At 56.8% G+C, this 13,234-nt stretch overlaps 1 protein-coding gene across 1 annotated transcript; it reads left to right on the top strand.

Moving 5' to 3' along the window:
* Positions 1-6,944: 6,944 nt before the first annotated feature.
* On the top strand, positions 6,945-9,478 carry CCL1 (C-C motif chemokine ligand 1). The gene is made up of 3 exons (XM_054593095.1): positions 6,945-7,020; positions 8,179-8,293; positions 9,376-9,478. Exons 1-3 carry the CDS (start codon positions 6,945-6,947, stop codon positions 9,476-9,478), a joined length of 294 nt encoding a protein of 97 aa, XP_054449070.1.
* The last annotated feature ends 3,756 nt before the right edge of the window (positions 9,479-13,234 follow it).

The following is a 13,234-nucleotide window of genomic DNA, read 5'->3' as shown; positions in this document are numbered from 1 at the left end:
TGTTGACAAGGTCCTGCCCTGGGAAATACAGAAGGGGAGGCCAGAAAGAAAGGCTCCATGTGCAGTCATTTGAAGAAAGCTCGTTTCTTAGGTGGCTGTGGCCCATCCCCTGGTCCCCTGGCATGGGCCTGCTTCAACATGGGACCGGCGATCTTTTGGACTCAGGGGCTGGGACTGCCCAAGAGAGTTTCTGAGTCTGGAGAGCGTGTGTGGACATGTTTGAAGACTCTGCTCTTCTGCCGTCTATTAAAACACAGAGCTGGCGAGGTTGAAGACTCGTGTTCTATTTAGTCGGGGGCTGGTGCCTTGGTTCACCTGCACATTCACCAGCAATATCACAGGTACCGTGTTCAGCCAGGAGCGCAGAGGCTAGACAAGGAGGTGATCTGAGGAAGCACAGAGGGAAGAGCACGGTGTCTAGACCCTAAGAAGGTGGGGGGGGGGGGGCTGGGAGGGAGGGAGAAGGCCTCCCAGCGGAGGTGATTCTGGACAAGAGGGGAAGCTCACGACGTGATGAAAGGAGCGGAGGAGGCTATTCCCTCATAGAGAGGATCACACACAAAGATCAAGGCCGGTCTGCAGAAAGATGGGATGCTTGTGGATGGGAAGTTACAGGGAGTATTGGTTGTGGCCAGATCCGGAAGAGTCATACAAGACTGGCTAAGGTGTCCTGGCAGCACCCCAGGGCAAGTCTCTGCTGAGGAGCAGTGCAGAGCACTGGTTCAGAGCCGCGGCCAGACTGTCTGCATTGGCCTCCTACCTCCCTGATGACAAGCTGAGTCCACTAACAGCCAAGATTAGCTGAGTCACCTTGGACAGCTTCTATGTGCCTCACTTTCCTCGTCTGTAAAAGGGAGGATGAGAATGATGCCTACTTCCCCCGGCTGGGAGGAAGATGAGACAGGTTAGCGCTCATGGAGGGCGGAGAGTCGCACCCCACACACGGCTGTGTTAGCAACTAACCACTGTCATTCCACGGAGGGTTTGGCAAACAGCAAGGGTATGGGATGGGCGAAGGAAAGGGAGCCCCCAACCAATTTCAGAAGCAAAGGACATACAGGTTAAAGGAAAACCAGGAGGGGCACCTATTACCGAAGCTACAGCAAGAGGATGTTTCCAGAAGAGAGGGTCAGCAGGGTCAAGGGTGCTTAGAGGTCAGGCAAGACAATAGCCAAGAGTGCCTTGGATTTAGGATCGATGAGGCTACCAGCGACTGCAGCCACTGCAGTTTTGGTGATGTGATAGAGACAGAGGCCAGTCTGCAGTGGGTTGAAATGTGGACAGGGAGGAAACAGAGAGAATGGTGTCAAAGGCATTGGTCCGGCTGGGAAGGGAGACAAGCGAGAGGAGGCAGCGGTAGAGGGGTGGCGAGGTGGGGAGCCGTCTGCGTTGCCGAACACCCATTCCATCCAGCCGCGCCGTCTCCTGCGAAGCTCATGACCCACAGTTGGCTAATCTGGGGACAGATTCGAACCCGTAAGTCACAGATGAGAACCCTTAGGCAGACAGAGATCAAGGAGGCAGAGGCGGGGCCGAGCCAGGCTGCCCACAGTGCCTCTTTTCACCAAGCTGGTGTGATCGCGTGCAAGAAGGTGTGGTGTGACCCGTGCTGGTTACCTGCATTATCACACCTGGATATCAAAGGACACGTCCGATGCAGGTGAGCAGAGGAGGTGGCAGAGGGGGGTGGCGACATACTCCTTTAATTCCTTTCACCTCATGTACCCTAGGTACCCAACCTGTTCCACCTGACCGAATCATACCCTCTCCAGGTGGCAGGAGAGGTCTTGGTTGAGGCAAGTTCCAGCTATGAACAGTGGGGCAGGAGAGACTCCAGATCAGCAGAAAGGACACTATGTCTCATATTTTATAGGAGAAGAGGGGCAGGGGGAGACGGGCACCCGTGCCCAGGCCAGCCTGGGTCTCCAGGGCTGGGAGTGCAGGAGGCGCCAGGAAGCACGCTGTGGGTTTGTGGCGGGACTCGGCCCGTCCATCTGCCACTCCAGAGAGTGCAGGGCTGCTCAGGGGACTTTCCCAACAGGCTGTGGGCGTGTCCCCTGAATCATGGTGGCCTTGTTGGGTTTGGGTGGGCATATTCTGGAATAAATGGCTGCCACTTCCTGCTGCTGCAGCCTCACTCTGTGGCATGGAAATGCTGGGGTGTTTTCTTTTCCCCATGGTTTCCTGCACCGCTGGCGCCGTGCCCTGGCGTCCCGGAGGGCGTGGGAACCCTGCCGGGCTTTCCAGCCCCCTTGGCGCCCAATCATGTCCACCCTCTCTTTTGGGCCACAGCCCAGCTCTCCCGGCAGGAGCACAAAGCCCGAAAATCAGAGGGAGGGCCCCACCTGGGAGTCAAGAGGCAGGGCCACCCTCAGGGTGCTCTCACTGGGGCCCCATGTGGCAACTCACTTTTCCTTTCCGGGCCTCCTGCCGCTCGTCTCTAAAAACCCTCCTAGGAGCCCTTCCTGCTCTGTGGGGATTGGGGCCCAGTGGGGGAGGAGGACTAAGGGGCTGGGCCCCCCGCCCCCACGTGGCCACGTGGCCCACGCCAACTCCCTGAATACTCACAGGGACTTTGCCAGGTGGGTGTTTTTGATTCAGGGTCGAACCGCTCAAGAATCACAGAACTGAGTCCATGAAACATTCTGAATCCAAGCCCCTGTCCTGCCTATGAGACCTCTTAGAGCTCCTGACGTCCGGGTGCTTTCTAAGTTTCAGATGGAAGAATTGCACATGTGGCCCGCGGCTCCTAGGGCAGGTGGGGTCAGCCCTATCGGGCTCTATCGCCCGGGAACATCATCTGGAAGGCGAGTGCGACCTCCCCGCGAGGGTCCCTCAGCACCACAGGCCTGGCCCAGACGGCCAGTTCCAACAGGGAGGGACGAGGGGGCTCCCTGGGGCGTGGTGAAGGGCAGGGGTCCACCCACTCTCGGAGGCCCAGAGAGTCATTGCCGCCGAGCCACAGAGGGCACCCGTGGCCATCCAGGCTCCGGACTTCTGAGGGAGTGAAGGCGTGGGATCAGACTGTCCCGGGAGGCTTTTCAAGAGGCTCCAGCTGCCCTAGACTCAGAATATGAAGCCCCAGAGTGGGGTGCCAGCAAGTATCTTGATCAAAGTTTCCCAAATAATCCTAATACAAGCCCCATTTCCGGGGAAAAGAGCCATGGATTTAGGCCAGCCTCCCCACATTTTAGGTGAAGAAATTGAGGCCCAGAGAGAGAGTGACCCGCCCAAGGTCCCCCCGCAAATGAGCCCAGAGACCCCACATCCATACTTTTATGCTCTTCCCACGGAAGAAGCCGAGCCCCTCACCCGCCACCTCTCCGGGACGCTGTCAGACCGAAACGTAACCACCGTTCTCCCCTCATCGCCTCGCCAACTCTAACACAAGCCCCAGCACAAAGCGCACCTCTGGCCACACCTCTGTGGCGAGCAGAAGATTGCCCATGGCCTCCCACAGCCAAGACAGCTCCGTCCCAAGGCCTGAGGCTGGGAAACAGCGCCCTCTGAAACCTGGCCCACAGTCTCCTGGCTTCATTGCTAGCTGCTCGGTGGGTGCAGGCCTGCAGACAAGGGAGGGATGTGCCCGAGGAGGCAACGCAACAGGCCCAGGTGCCTGCTGCGAGGAGTAAGTGCAGTCCAGCGGGGACAGCACAGCTGGGACACCCCACAGCACAGGGCTGGAACGATCGCCCCCTGTAGGCTGGACGGTGATGGGGCCACGCAGCCAGAGCTCTCTGTTGCCCGTGTCGTGGAGGACTGTGCAGGGCGAGACATTTGTCCTTCCCCTCGAGCGCAGTGGGCCAAGTTCTCATCAGCTCAGAAGCTCGGTGGCTGCGTACACACATGGAAAAGCTGATGACTGTCACGCTGTGACTCTCTCTGGGCACCTGAAGGTTTGTTGTTGAGGTGCTCAATGCCTCCTTCCCATTGTTGCTGAGAACCGGCGAAGAGGGTCCTCCTTAAAAGAACAAAAGTGCCAAATGGGAGGGAGAAAATAGGAGATGGGGGAGCCCAACCCGAGTGTAAGAGGCACCAGAAAACACAGGAAAAGAACCCCAAGGCTCCTGCGTGCACGTGGGCCTGGCTGTGAGCTGGACTTGTGTTTGCAGGAGATACCAGGCCCTGGTCCAGAGGTGGGGACCAATGTCATAAAAGACCACTGATGAGAGAACATTTCTACAGGCACTTCCTGGTTTTCCAGCTTCTAACGAAGGAAAGGGTTGTTCGTATGAACGGCGGGCTCAGGGTTTACACTGAGAGCATTTCTTGCTTCTCAGCCCATCTGGCACCAGGCTCACTCACCTCATTCAAGGCCACACACTTTATCGATTTACTCTGTGGCCCTCAGCTTTGGGGCAGAGGATAGAGAGGAAGAGGCTAGGTTGGTGTTGGGCAGATGCGAGAGTAGAGCCCAAGGTTTCTGCGTGACAGGAGCTTCCAGCCAGTTCTTTCTTGATGCAGGGGGCGTGGGGAAGGGGAAGCTGTAAGTAACCCCCTCGGTCTCTCTGCCCCAGGCCTGGGTTCACAGTGAGTACAGTGAGGGGAAGTGAGTTTCCAGAGGGGCAGCCCCATCCCTGCCTTGAGTGGGCCAGCTGCGTCCCCAAGAGAAAGGGCAGGGTTCCCTGGGTGACCACATGTCCCCTCTCCACATCCCAAGTGAGCTGACAAGACCTATGGTTACATTCAGCAGACTGATCACACACCGTGTTCCCCTTTAGCTCCCAAAACACCACTAACACGACAGCAAAGGAATAGAAAAAGAATCAATCAGCAAGGCCAAAGAGACTAGGAGAGCGACAGCAGCGGGTTCATCATTTCTGTTCTTTGAGTGCTTTTTGGGAGGCGGAAAGCAGCTGGGGAGGGGTGGGGGCTGATGGACGTGGTGGTCAGGGGGCCCCAACGACGCCCGGAGTGCCCAGGGTCCCAGCTCTCAGCGGATTCTCGGTGTGGCCTTGGGAAGTCAGTGTCCTCTCTCTGAGACTCCCTTTTCCCATCTGTGATATGAAGAGGATCTGCTGGATATGTGGGTCTTATCTTTCAGGGCCTGCATTACAAGTATAGGTACATGCGTTTTGATTCTGACTCTGAAATGAGGCCACGGCATTTTTCTTTCCTTTTTTTTTTTTTTTTTAACCCTCACCCAAGGATATGCTCATCGATTTTAGAGAGGAAGAGAGAAAGACAGAGAGAGAAAGAGAAATATCGATGTGAAAGAGAAACATCGATCTGTTGCCTCTTGTACGTACCCCAACGAGAGACCCAATCTGCCACCTAGGTAGGTGCCCCGACAGGGAATTGAACCCACAACATTTTGGTGCACAGGATGATGCTCCAACCAACGGAGCCACCCAATCAGGGCAAAGCCAATGCACTTTTGAAAGCCTTGAAACTTTAAGAGCCCCTGTCTGCCAGGCCCTTTCAACTGTGACACACCAGGACGCCCACCCAGGAGTTCGTCTGAAGGGTTCATGGAGCAGAGGGGTTGGGGAGATCGATGATCTTCATGGGGGAGACCCAGCCACAGTGGGGCTTCAAGGGGGGCTGAATGGAAATAGCCAAAGTGTCTTTAAGGAGACAAAGGCATTGGAGACGGGCAGGAAGTTCACAGAGGGAGACAGCAAGGAGGGCCCTGAAGGTGGCGGTTACAGCGGAAGCAAAACCCTGGGCGTAGGAAAGCACGTGGCAAGTCCGGGAAACTGCAAATGCTCAAACGTGCAGGCATCCCTGGAGACAGAGCACGAGGAGCCTGCATGGCAGGGGGAGCACGGCTTGAGCGTCATCCACGTGAGCATGGGAAGCGCTGCCGATTTGTGAGCTAGAGAGCGTGCGACCAGAGTAGCTCAGCTGCGCCAGCGCTCTCTGATCAAATAAGGCACGTTGACCACAGGGTTTGAACACACAGATTCGGCCCAGCTGCTTTTCCCTGAGCCCCTGCTACGTGCTACTTTACTGCCGGCACCGCGCACAACGGCTTCACGGCCTGGCCGCTCCGCAGCTGTATGGTCACGTCTCCTCCCGCCTTTCCCTCACTGGTCTCTCTCTGCATCTCTGAATGAATGAATGTGCCCCTTCGAGCCCCGCTGTTCACACACAAGCCCTTCCTCTGTCCCCTTTCCGTCCAGCCCTCGGCGGGAGGCTCTGCTCGGGGAGCGCGCCCCTGGGAGGCCTCCCCAGTGCTTTGGGGAACCCCCTCTGCACCCTCCACGGGGCCCACCTACCGCTGTCCTCGCACTGGTTGGCTTTTACTTGCTCATCCGTGAGTCAAAGGACAGCGGTTATAGGTCAGGCTGTGCAGCCCATCAACCTTCCCCGGGGATAACCGAGGGCCTAGCACAGCAAAAGCCATCGAAAGACGGAAGGTGGCAGGAGACATTGAAAGGCCAGGCACTTGACATAGCAGATCTTATTTAATTCTCGTCGCACGCCTGCGAGGCACACGTTACTCTCCGTGCTGCGGCGGAGAGGTGACGTGGGCGAGTTTAGGCGACTGCTAATTCACAGACCTGGGACTGCAGCACGGATGTGTCTCCATCCTGGCCCAGAGCGCATCAGCTCCGCCCTGCTCTGGGGATGGGGCTGCATCCCTGAATGAAAAGATAGGGGACCAGAGAAGCCACAGGCAGGCCACTTCCTCTCATTCACCTTTCTCCACTTCTCAGAGGGACAGCTCCTACTCCTTTTTCTTCAGATCCTTATCTGCACCTGCACGTGGGTAAGTTTCCACACACTGACACACCCCTAAGAGCGGTCCAATGTGGTCACTGGACGTAAGTAACCACCTACCCTCCGGGTGACTTCCCCACCTCTGCACCGGGGCCTGGGAAGTTCCACTGGGTTCCTAATAAAAGACCAGGGCGCTGAAGGATGGACCAGAGAAGAGCACTCAGCTTCACCAGACTCCTCGAGACCACCCCAGGGAGGCCTGCGCCAGAAAGCCTGCGATGAAGCCCACTGCCATGGCCCTGGTGTGCCTGCTGGTGGCGGGGATGTTGCTGCAAGATGTGACCAGCAAGAGCTGTGAGTGGGGCTGGAGTGCCTTTGCTTCCTGTGGGGAGGGCAGGTGCTCAGGGGCTGTGGGCAGGGCTCACCCTAAACCCCGGCCGCCGTCTCCCCTGCTCCAGGAAGAGCTCCTCCTGAAGAGGTGGAATGAAGGCCTCGGAACGGGCCGGGGCAGGGGGCTGGTAGGAGACCCGTGGGCTGGGCAAACGCAGACCGCTGAGCTTTATCGCCCCTGCAGACTGTTGTATGGGGGCTAGGAGGCTCTGAAGTCCTAGCAGGGAGGCCTGAGGTCCGGAGGGGACGCTGGGTCTTGCCTCCACAATGTAGCAGACAATGGGCAGAGGTCAAGACCCGGGGCTGTCACCGTTGGCTAACCATGAGCAAGTCATTTTCCCTCTCAAACTCTGGTTTCTCCATCACTAACGTGGGCCTGCTCACGCCTCCTTCCAAGGCTGTTAGGAGAGTACCAACCTAACTCTAAATACACGAAAGGGGCATTGCCAACAGTAAAACCCGGAGGCAGGAGCCAGGATTGGAATGCAAGTCTTTTGAGGGTGGAGTGCGGGAGGGGGTGTGCAAACTGGCCGGGCAGGGGCTGGGGGCCAGGGCAAAGCTGAGGACTTGGGGTGCAGGGCATTCAGGAGAGCAAGTTGGGGAGCCAGCCCGACCCTGGTAGCTCTTCCTTTGTCGCTGCATCAGTTTGAACTCCTTGAGCAGTTTCTAATCCCACCCCAGGTTCTCCACCGTAGCTGTTCTGCATGCACCAAACTCACCAGGCCCCCACAGTGTGAGATCCAGGGCTCTCGGACCCAAATACTGGGGCAGAGCCGCACGCTAGTGGAGGGGTGTCAAAACTGGGAGAGCCTGTAGAAATCAGTCCAGAAGGTCTCATTTCACAGATGGCAGACTGTGGGCCCAGGCGAGGCACCTTGACCAAGGCTACCAGCTGGTTTGTGGGGAGCCAGGATCTGAACCCCAGTGGTTAAATCTGCCTAGAGGCAGGACTAGGTGGCCGATGGCACCGTGCTGCACCTGGGCCCTCTTTGGAATGTGGTTCCAAAGCTTGAGCCTGTCCTGGGTGATTGTCTTTTTTTTTTTTTTTTTTTTTTTTTTTAAGTGAGGGAAAAAATCCAGGTTGAGAAATAGATGCAAACCATTTCTGTGTTTCTCTTACAGTGCTTGTGGCATCCTCCAATTGCTGCTTCCAGTTTGTGAAGAAACAAATTCCCCTGGCGAGAATCGATTGTTACAAAAACGTCAGTTCCTCCTGCGCCAACACTGATGGGATAATGTGAGTGCCTGTTCCCTGTTCCATCCCTGACTTCCTCCTCCAGAGCGCAAACCCGCTCACCTGAAATTAGAATAGTGGACGCTAGATGGCGCTGTCCCACCAGATTAAGGTTTCTAAACGGGGAAGGGGGGGCATCAAAACCTGGGTGCAGAGCTGAGTGTGGACGCTAAGGGCTGCTCCGCGTTCCTGGCATGGACCGGAAGGGATGCCCATGGGTTCCTGCAGTGGCTTTGTTCCTAGGAGCCTCAAGGAGCCAAGTATCATATTTAAATATGATGTGCCCAGAGGATGGACTTGCTTCCAAGCTCCCGGCATTGCTGCAGCGTGAAAAGAGTGAGGGAGGCTAGATTAGTTTCCAGCTCCAGATTTGCCAATTTAGAGTCTTGGGTGGCCCTGGGCCTCTAACTGGACTGCACCGCATTATCCAAGTACGCTTTGCACTCCTTACCTGTGAGGTGGAGTAGATACCGCAGCTGCGTCACGGAACCGTCAGGAAGCTCGCATGAAGTAGTTATACTTCTCACACAGGGCTATCAGGCACTTTCATGTATATTGTCTTGGTTAACCACCTTGGGGCACACATTTTCATTACCTTGAAAACTGAGGTTCAGGGAGGTAGAAGGTTTTGTCTAAGGTCACCCAGACAATAAAGGCAGCGCAGGTCTCTAGTTGGGACAATAGCCAAGTTTGGGAAGTGGGCAGATCAGAAAAGAAACACCCGCACACATGTCTGAAGAACGACTGAGCGTCCCAGATGTGCACAGAAAGATGGAGCAGGGGACCCTTGGAGATATTCCAGGAGGGGAATTTCTCTGCTAGTCAATCCTCAGGATGTCTTCAGCCTTCAGCTGCACTCTGATACACCAATCGAAATCTCAAGGAAAAAGATTCAGGAAACACGATTTAATAAGCTCCGCCGGAGCTTGGGTGTTCCTGTTGGTGCGCAAGCCACAAGTCTGACGCAGCGACTTCACATTCTACCGAGACTGCGGCTTAGGGGCGCCCAGAAGCAAGGAGGGGCGATGGGGCTTGTGAGGGGTGCCCAGCGGGTAATTCGGTGCCTTCTTTGTTTTCTGCCACAGATTCCAGATGAAGAAAGGCAGTAGAAGCTGTGCCCCTAGCAAAGAGAAGTGGGTTGTTCATTATTTAAAGAAGATAAAAACGTGTAACCCGGTGGGAAAGTGATGTGAAGCCCTCCTGCCAGGGACTCCGGAGACCGTGCCTTTGCCCCTCCCCCCGCGACCCCAATCCCCAGCCCTCCATGCATCCTGCACCAACGTGGCTGGGCCGTGCAGGGTCTGGTGGGTCCTGATAAGCTATGTTGTCACACTGTATATATTTAAATTATAGAATCTTCCATTCCTGCCTCCCTGAGCCTCTTAGACCCGCCCCCCGGGATTTCCGGGTGCAAACTTGATTGTCATGGAGGGGCTGGAGAGTCGGGGAGGAGACGACATGTGGAACCTGGTGCCAAGGGAACAATGTCATTAGGAGCCAATAAATGACTGACTCCTCCCAGCTGGCTGTCTTTGTTGTGAAGGGCACGTGGGGACTCGCGGTTCTGGTTCGGAGGCAGATTCTCTGCCCCCAGGGGGACAGTGACAGAAGGCACCCAGTAGCAGCAAGCTGGTGCCCAGGGTTGGGTCCACATTTGGGCGCCAGACACCCTCCCTCCCTCCCCCACCCAGTGGGTTGAAGGGCTGATGTCATCGGAAAGTCGCAGCTTCTCTGGCTGCAGGGGATGCCGTGAGGTCACCACTGGGAGGTCACATCTGTAGGACGTTACCAGCCCATTTTACAGATGAGACCGGAGAAAAACATGAATAGGCCTGAGGACACGCAGCAAGTCAGGGCTTTTCACAGCCCAGGGCTCCCGCCTCCCAGGCCGAGCTTCTTCCCGCTTCCAAAGGTGCCGAGGGACTGCTTGAGGCCACAGGGCACAGGGACCCCCTCTCCACTATCGAGACGGACAGAGCAGGTGACAGAGCCTTCTCCTCCGGGAGGGTCCTGGTGAGCGTTCGGCAGGCCTGGGGCCAGATCCGATAGAGACGCCAACAGAGCTCAGTTAAAGGAGGGAGTCAGTCTTGGGAGAGCAGGGGACCCCTTGGTGGACATAGAAGAAAGGACAGTCATGAGCTCCAGCTTGTGTGATGCGTGACTCTCAGGGGAACAGCAAAGGAGGGCAGTGAATTCCGGGTCCCGAGATGAGCACCCCCGGAAGACCAGCGTGGTGGCCGTAGGGGAGCAGGTCTCCGGCCCTGCCTCTCGGGGCTCCCCCCTCTTTCTCCAGCGTCCAACCTGTCACATGGCCTGGACCACTCATCTTAAACTGCCCCACCCCTCTGCTCCCATGACCTCCTGGCCAACCCTATGTTCTTGTGCCTGAACCAGGCTGCCCTCAGCTCCCTCTCACCAACTCCCTCCTGGCCGGGGCCACAGGCACCCTCCTGACCCCCTCGCCCCCCACGGCTCCAAGGCTTCGGGTGCTCCCTCCGGCCTCCAGGGCCACCTCCAGACTCACCACCTTGACATTGCAGTCGCTCTGCAACCACACCACCACCTTCCTTTTTAACATCTGTAACACTTCCCTGCTGGAACCCAACTCTGACCACATGGGGAGAGTCCTTCCTGCCCCTCTTTTCCATCCTGCACGTCCTCTGTAAGAACCTTCCTAAAAGCCATGCTACGTCCTCCAACGTTATCTTGCCCCAGCTTCTCTGTCAAGTCCAATGCTAACTAGGGCTGGGTTATCTGGTTTTTCCCTGGCGGCGGGTGGGGGGAGGTGGTTAAGCGCACGTAAGGTGTGTGTTACCCCAGCGTGGGGGACGGCTCCCAGAGGGGAGGCAGGTGCTCAGGGAGAGTTAGACGCAGATGCTGGGACTGGAGCTTTTGCTCCAGAATGTTCTGGACTGCTAGGCCAGGCCCTCCCTGACCCTCAGGTGAGCCCAGGCTTGCCATGGCCAGGGCCCACCGCAACCGCGTGCCTCCAGCACCCTCTGCCATCCGCCTGCATGCCCCCTACTGGTCAGAAGTTGCTATCCAAGAAAACACCACTGTTAGAGATTTTAAACAAAATGTATTTTCTGCAAAAAAAAAATCAGCAGTCCTACGATTGCATTCATCTTTCCACAAGACACCACCTGACATTCACAAGGCACCGTCTGCTCTGCCCTCGTTGCCATAGCCCTTCACCCCCGTGGCTCTTGCAGGCACGCCCACAACCCTTGGGGGGTCAGGCAGGGGTTGTGGGCGTGCCTCTTCCCCCCTGTACCCCCGCCCAATTGGCTCAAGGCCTTGCTTTTAAAACAAATAAAAGTGAAGAGTTTAAGCAAAACGAACAAACAATAACAACTCATAGACACGGACAACAGCAGGGTGACAACAGAGGGGACGGGAGTGGGAGAAGGTAGGAGAGCGCAAAGGGGGGGATGGCGAAGGGAGGAGACGTGACCCGGGGCACCGGCCATGCAATGCAGGGTACGGATGGCCTATTATCGAATCGTAGACCTGCAGCCTATACAACTTTATTAACCAATGTCACCCCAATCGAGTCAATAAAAAAGATCACCCATATTCCAAAGGAACCCCAAACCAGCGACAAATTCAAATAATAGTAAATATTACTTAAGACAAGGCAGTGTTGCATCACAAAACACCCTCTTTGAAAATTACAAGACAGTCAGCCCAGGGAGGGCTGGGGGAGAGCCAACCCGCCCCCTTCACACTCAGCTTGGTCTCGGAGGGGCTGGCAGCCTTCAGGGCCTCCGGGCGTGAGGCCTGCCACCCAGGTGTGTCACGTAGTTCTCCCTCGGGCAGGGGCCGATGTCCTTGGCCCATGCGTTTCTGCAGCGGGAGTGGGGAAGCGCCAGCAATGTTAGTTGGGGCACTTGCAAGTTCTACTCGAGAGACGGGTGGCCTCCTCCTTCCTCCTGGAAGAAGGGGCCTCTGCAGGCAGTCCCTGTCTTTGCCAGCCTGGGGGAAGCTGGCCTGGCCACCCAAGCCACGGCGAGCGTGTGAGCAGGCGCCCAGGCAGGGGACAGGGAGTGGTACGTGACTGGCCCTCTCCGGGCCTGCTTTTGATGTAGTAACAGGAGGTCTGGATCCCGTAGTCTGGACAGATCCTATCCGCTGAGTATCAGGTCCCCAGTTAGTCCGAGGTCTGTCTTCTGGGGCAGAACTTCGGCTCGGAGTCGATGGGAAACGGGGTGAGCTGTGGTGAGCGTGGAGCGAGAAGGGGATTTCTACCCACGTGACAGCTTTCTGGGCACGCAGGCTGCTGGCGCTCTGCTGAGCTCTTCAGCCTCTGCAGAAGGTGCCTCTAGAAATGAAGTCACCAAGAAAAAACCCATTAGGAGGTGTCACATTTTTCTCCGCTGGACTGCCGCAGGAAATGAGAGGGAGAGCAAAGAGGCCGGGAGGGAGCAGGACGTGAGACCTGTGGCTCGAGATTGGAGGTCACTTTTCTTTTTTCAGCCGCAGGGAAGCGACACATGACTGCTGGCCTTGGAGGCCAATGGCACAGATCCTGGATAGGGCCCCTCATCTGCAGAGTTTGGGAAGATCGGCTGGGGCCGAAGACAAGGCCCTCGGTTTAGAGTGGGCAACTGGCTTTTATTCTGGCTCTGCCGTGACCTGGGACGGGGTGGAGGGTGGGTCTCCTCTTGCCCCCAACCTGGGCTCCACTGTCTGTCTTTAAACTTGGATGTTAAAGTGAAGCTCTCAGGACCCCTGCTGCTCTGGTAGGCTGGGAAGCGAGGCCCTTTGGCTTGGACTTCCTAGAGGAAGAGAGAAACAGTCAGAAGGAGAAAGAAGGAGGGCGAGAGGGCGGGAGGGAGGGGCCTCGCCTGGCTGAGCGAGCACCCGGGGGCTGAAGGCAGCCACTGTGAGCGGCTGGCACAGAAGGGCTGTGGGTTGCATGCGTGACCGTGACCCTGAGAGTCC

Source organism: Pteronotus mesoamericanus, unplaced genomic scaffold (assembly GCF_021234165.1).
Source record: "Pteronotus mesoamericanus isolate MK-2021 breed Mesoamerican mustached bat unplaced genomic scaffold, CSHL_Meso_final scaffold_408, whole genome shotgun sequence".
Classification (NCBI taxonomy): domain Eukaryota; kingdom Metazoa; phylum Chordata; class Mammalia; order Chiroptera; family Mormoopidae; genus Pteronotus; species Pteronotus mesoamericanus.
The sequence above is the reverse complement of the archived record's forward strand: the minus strand, read 5'-3'. Positions and strand labels throughout refer to the sequence as shown.

Excerpts from the sequence above, each read along its gene's own strand:
- CCL1 (XM_054593095.1), top strand. The coding sequence starts at position 6,945 with ATGAAGCCCACTGCCATGGCCCTGGTGTGCCTGCTGGTGGCGGGGATG. Across the intron at positions 7,021-8,178 it reads AGATGTGACCAGCAAGAGCT|TGCTTGTGGCATCCTCCAAT; the intron begins GTGAGTGGGGCT and ends TTTCTCTTACAG. Across the intron at positions 8,294-9,375 it reads GCCAACACTGATGGGATAAT|ATTCCAGATGAAGAAAGGCA; the intron begins GTGAGTGCCTGT and ends TTTCTGCCACAG.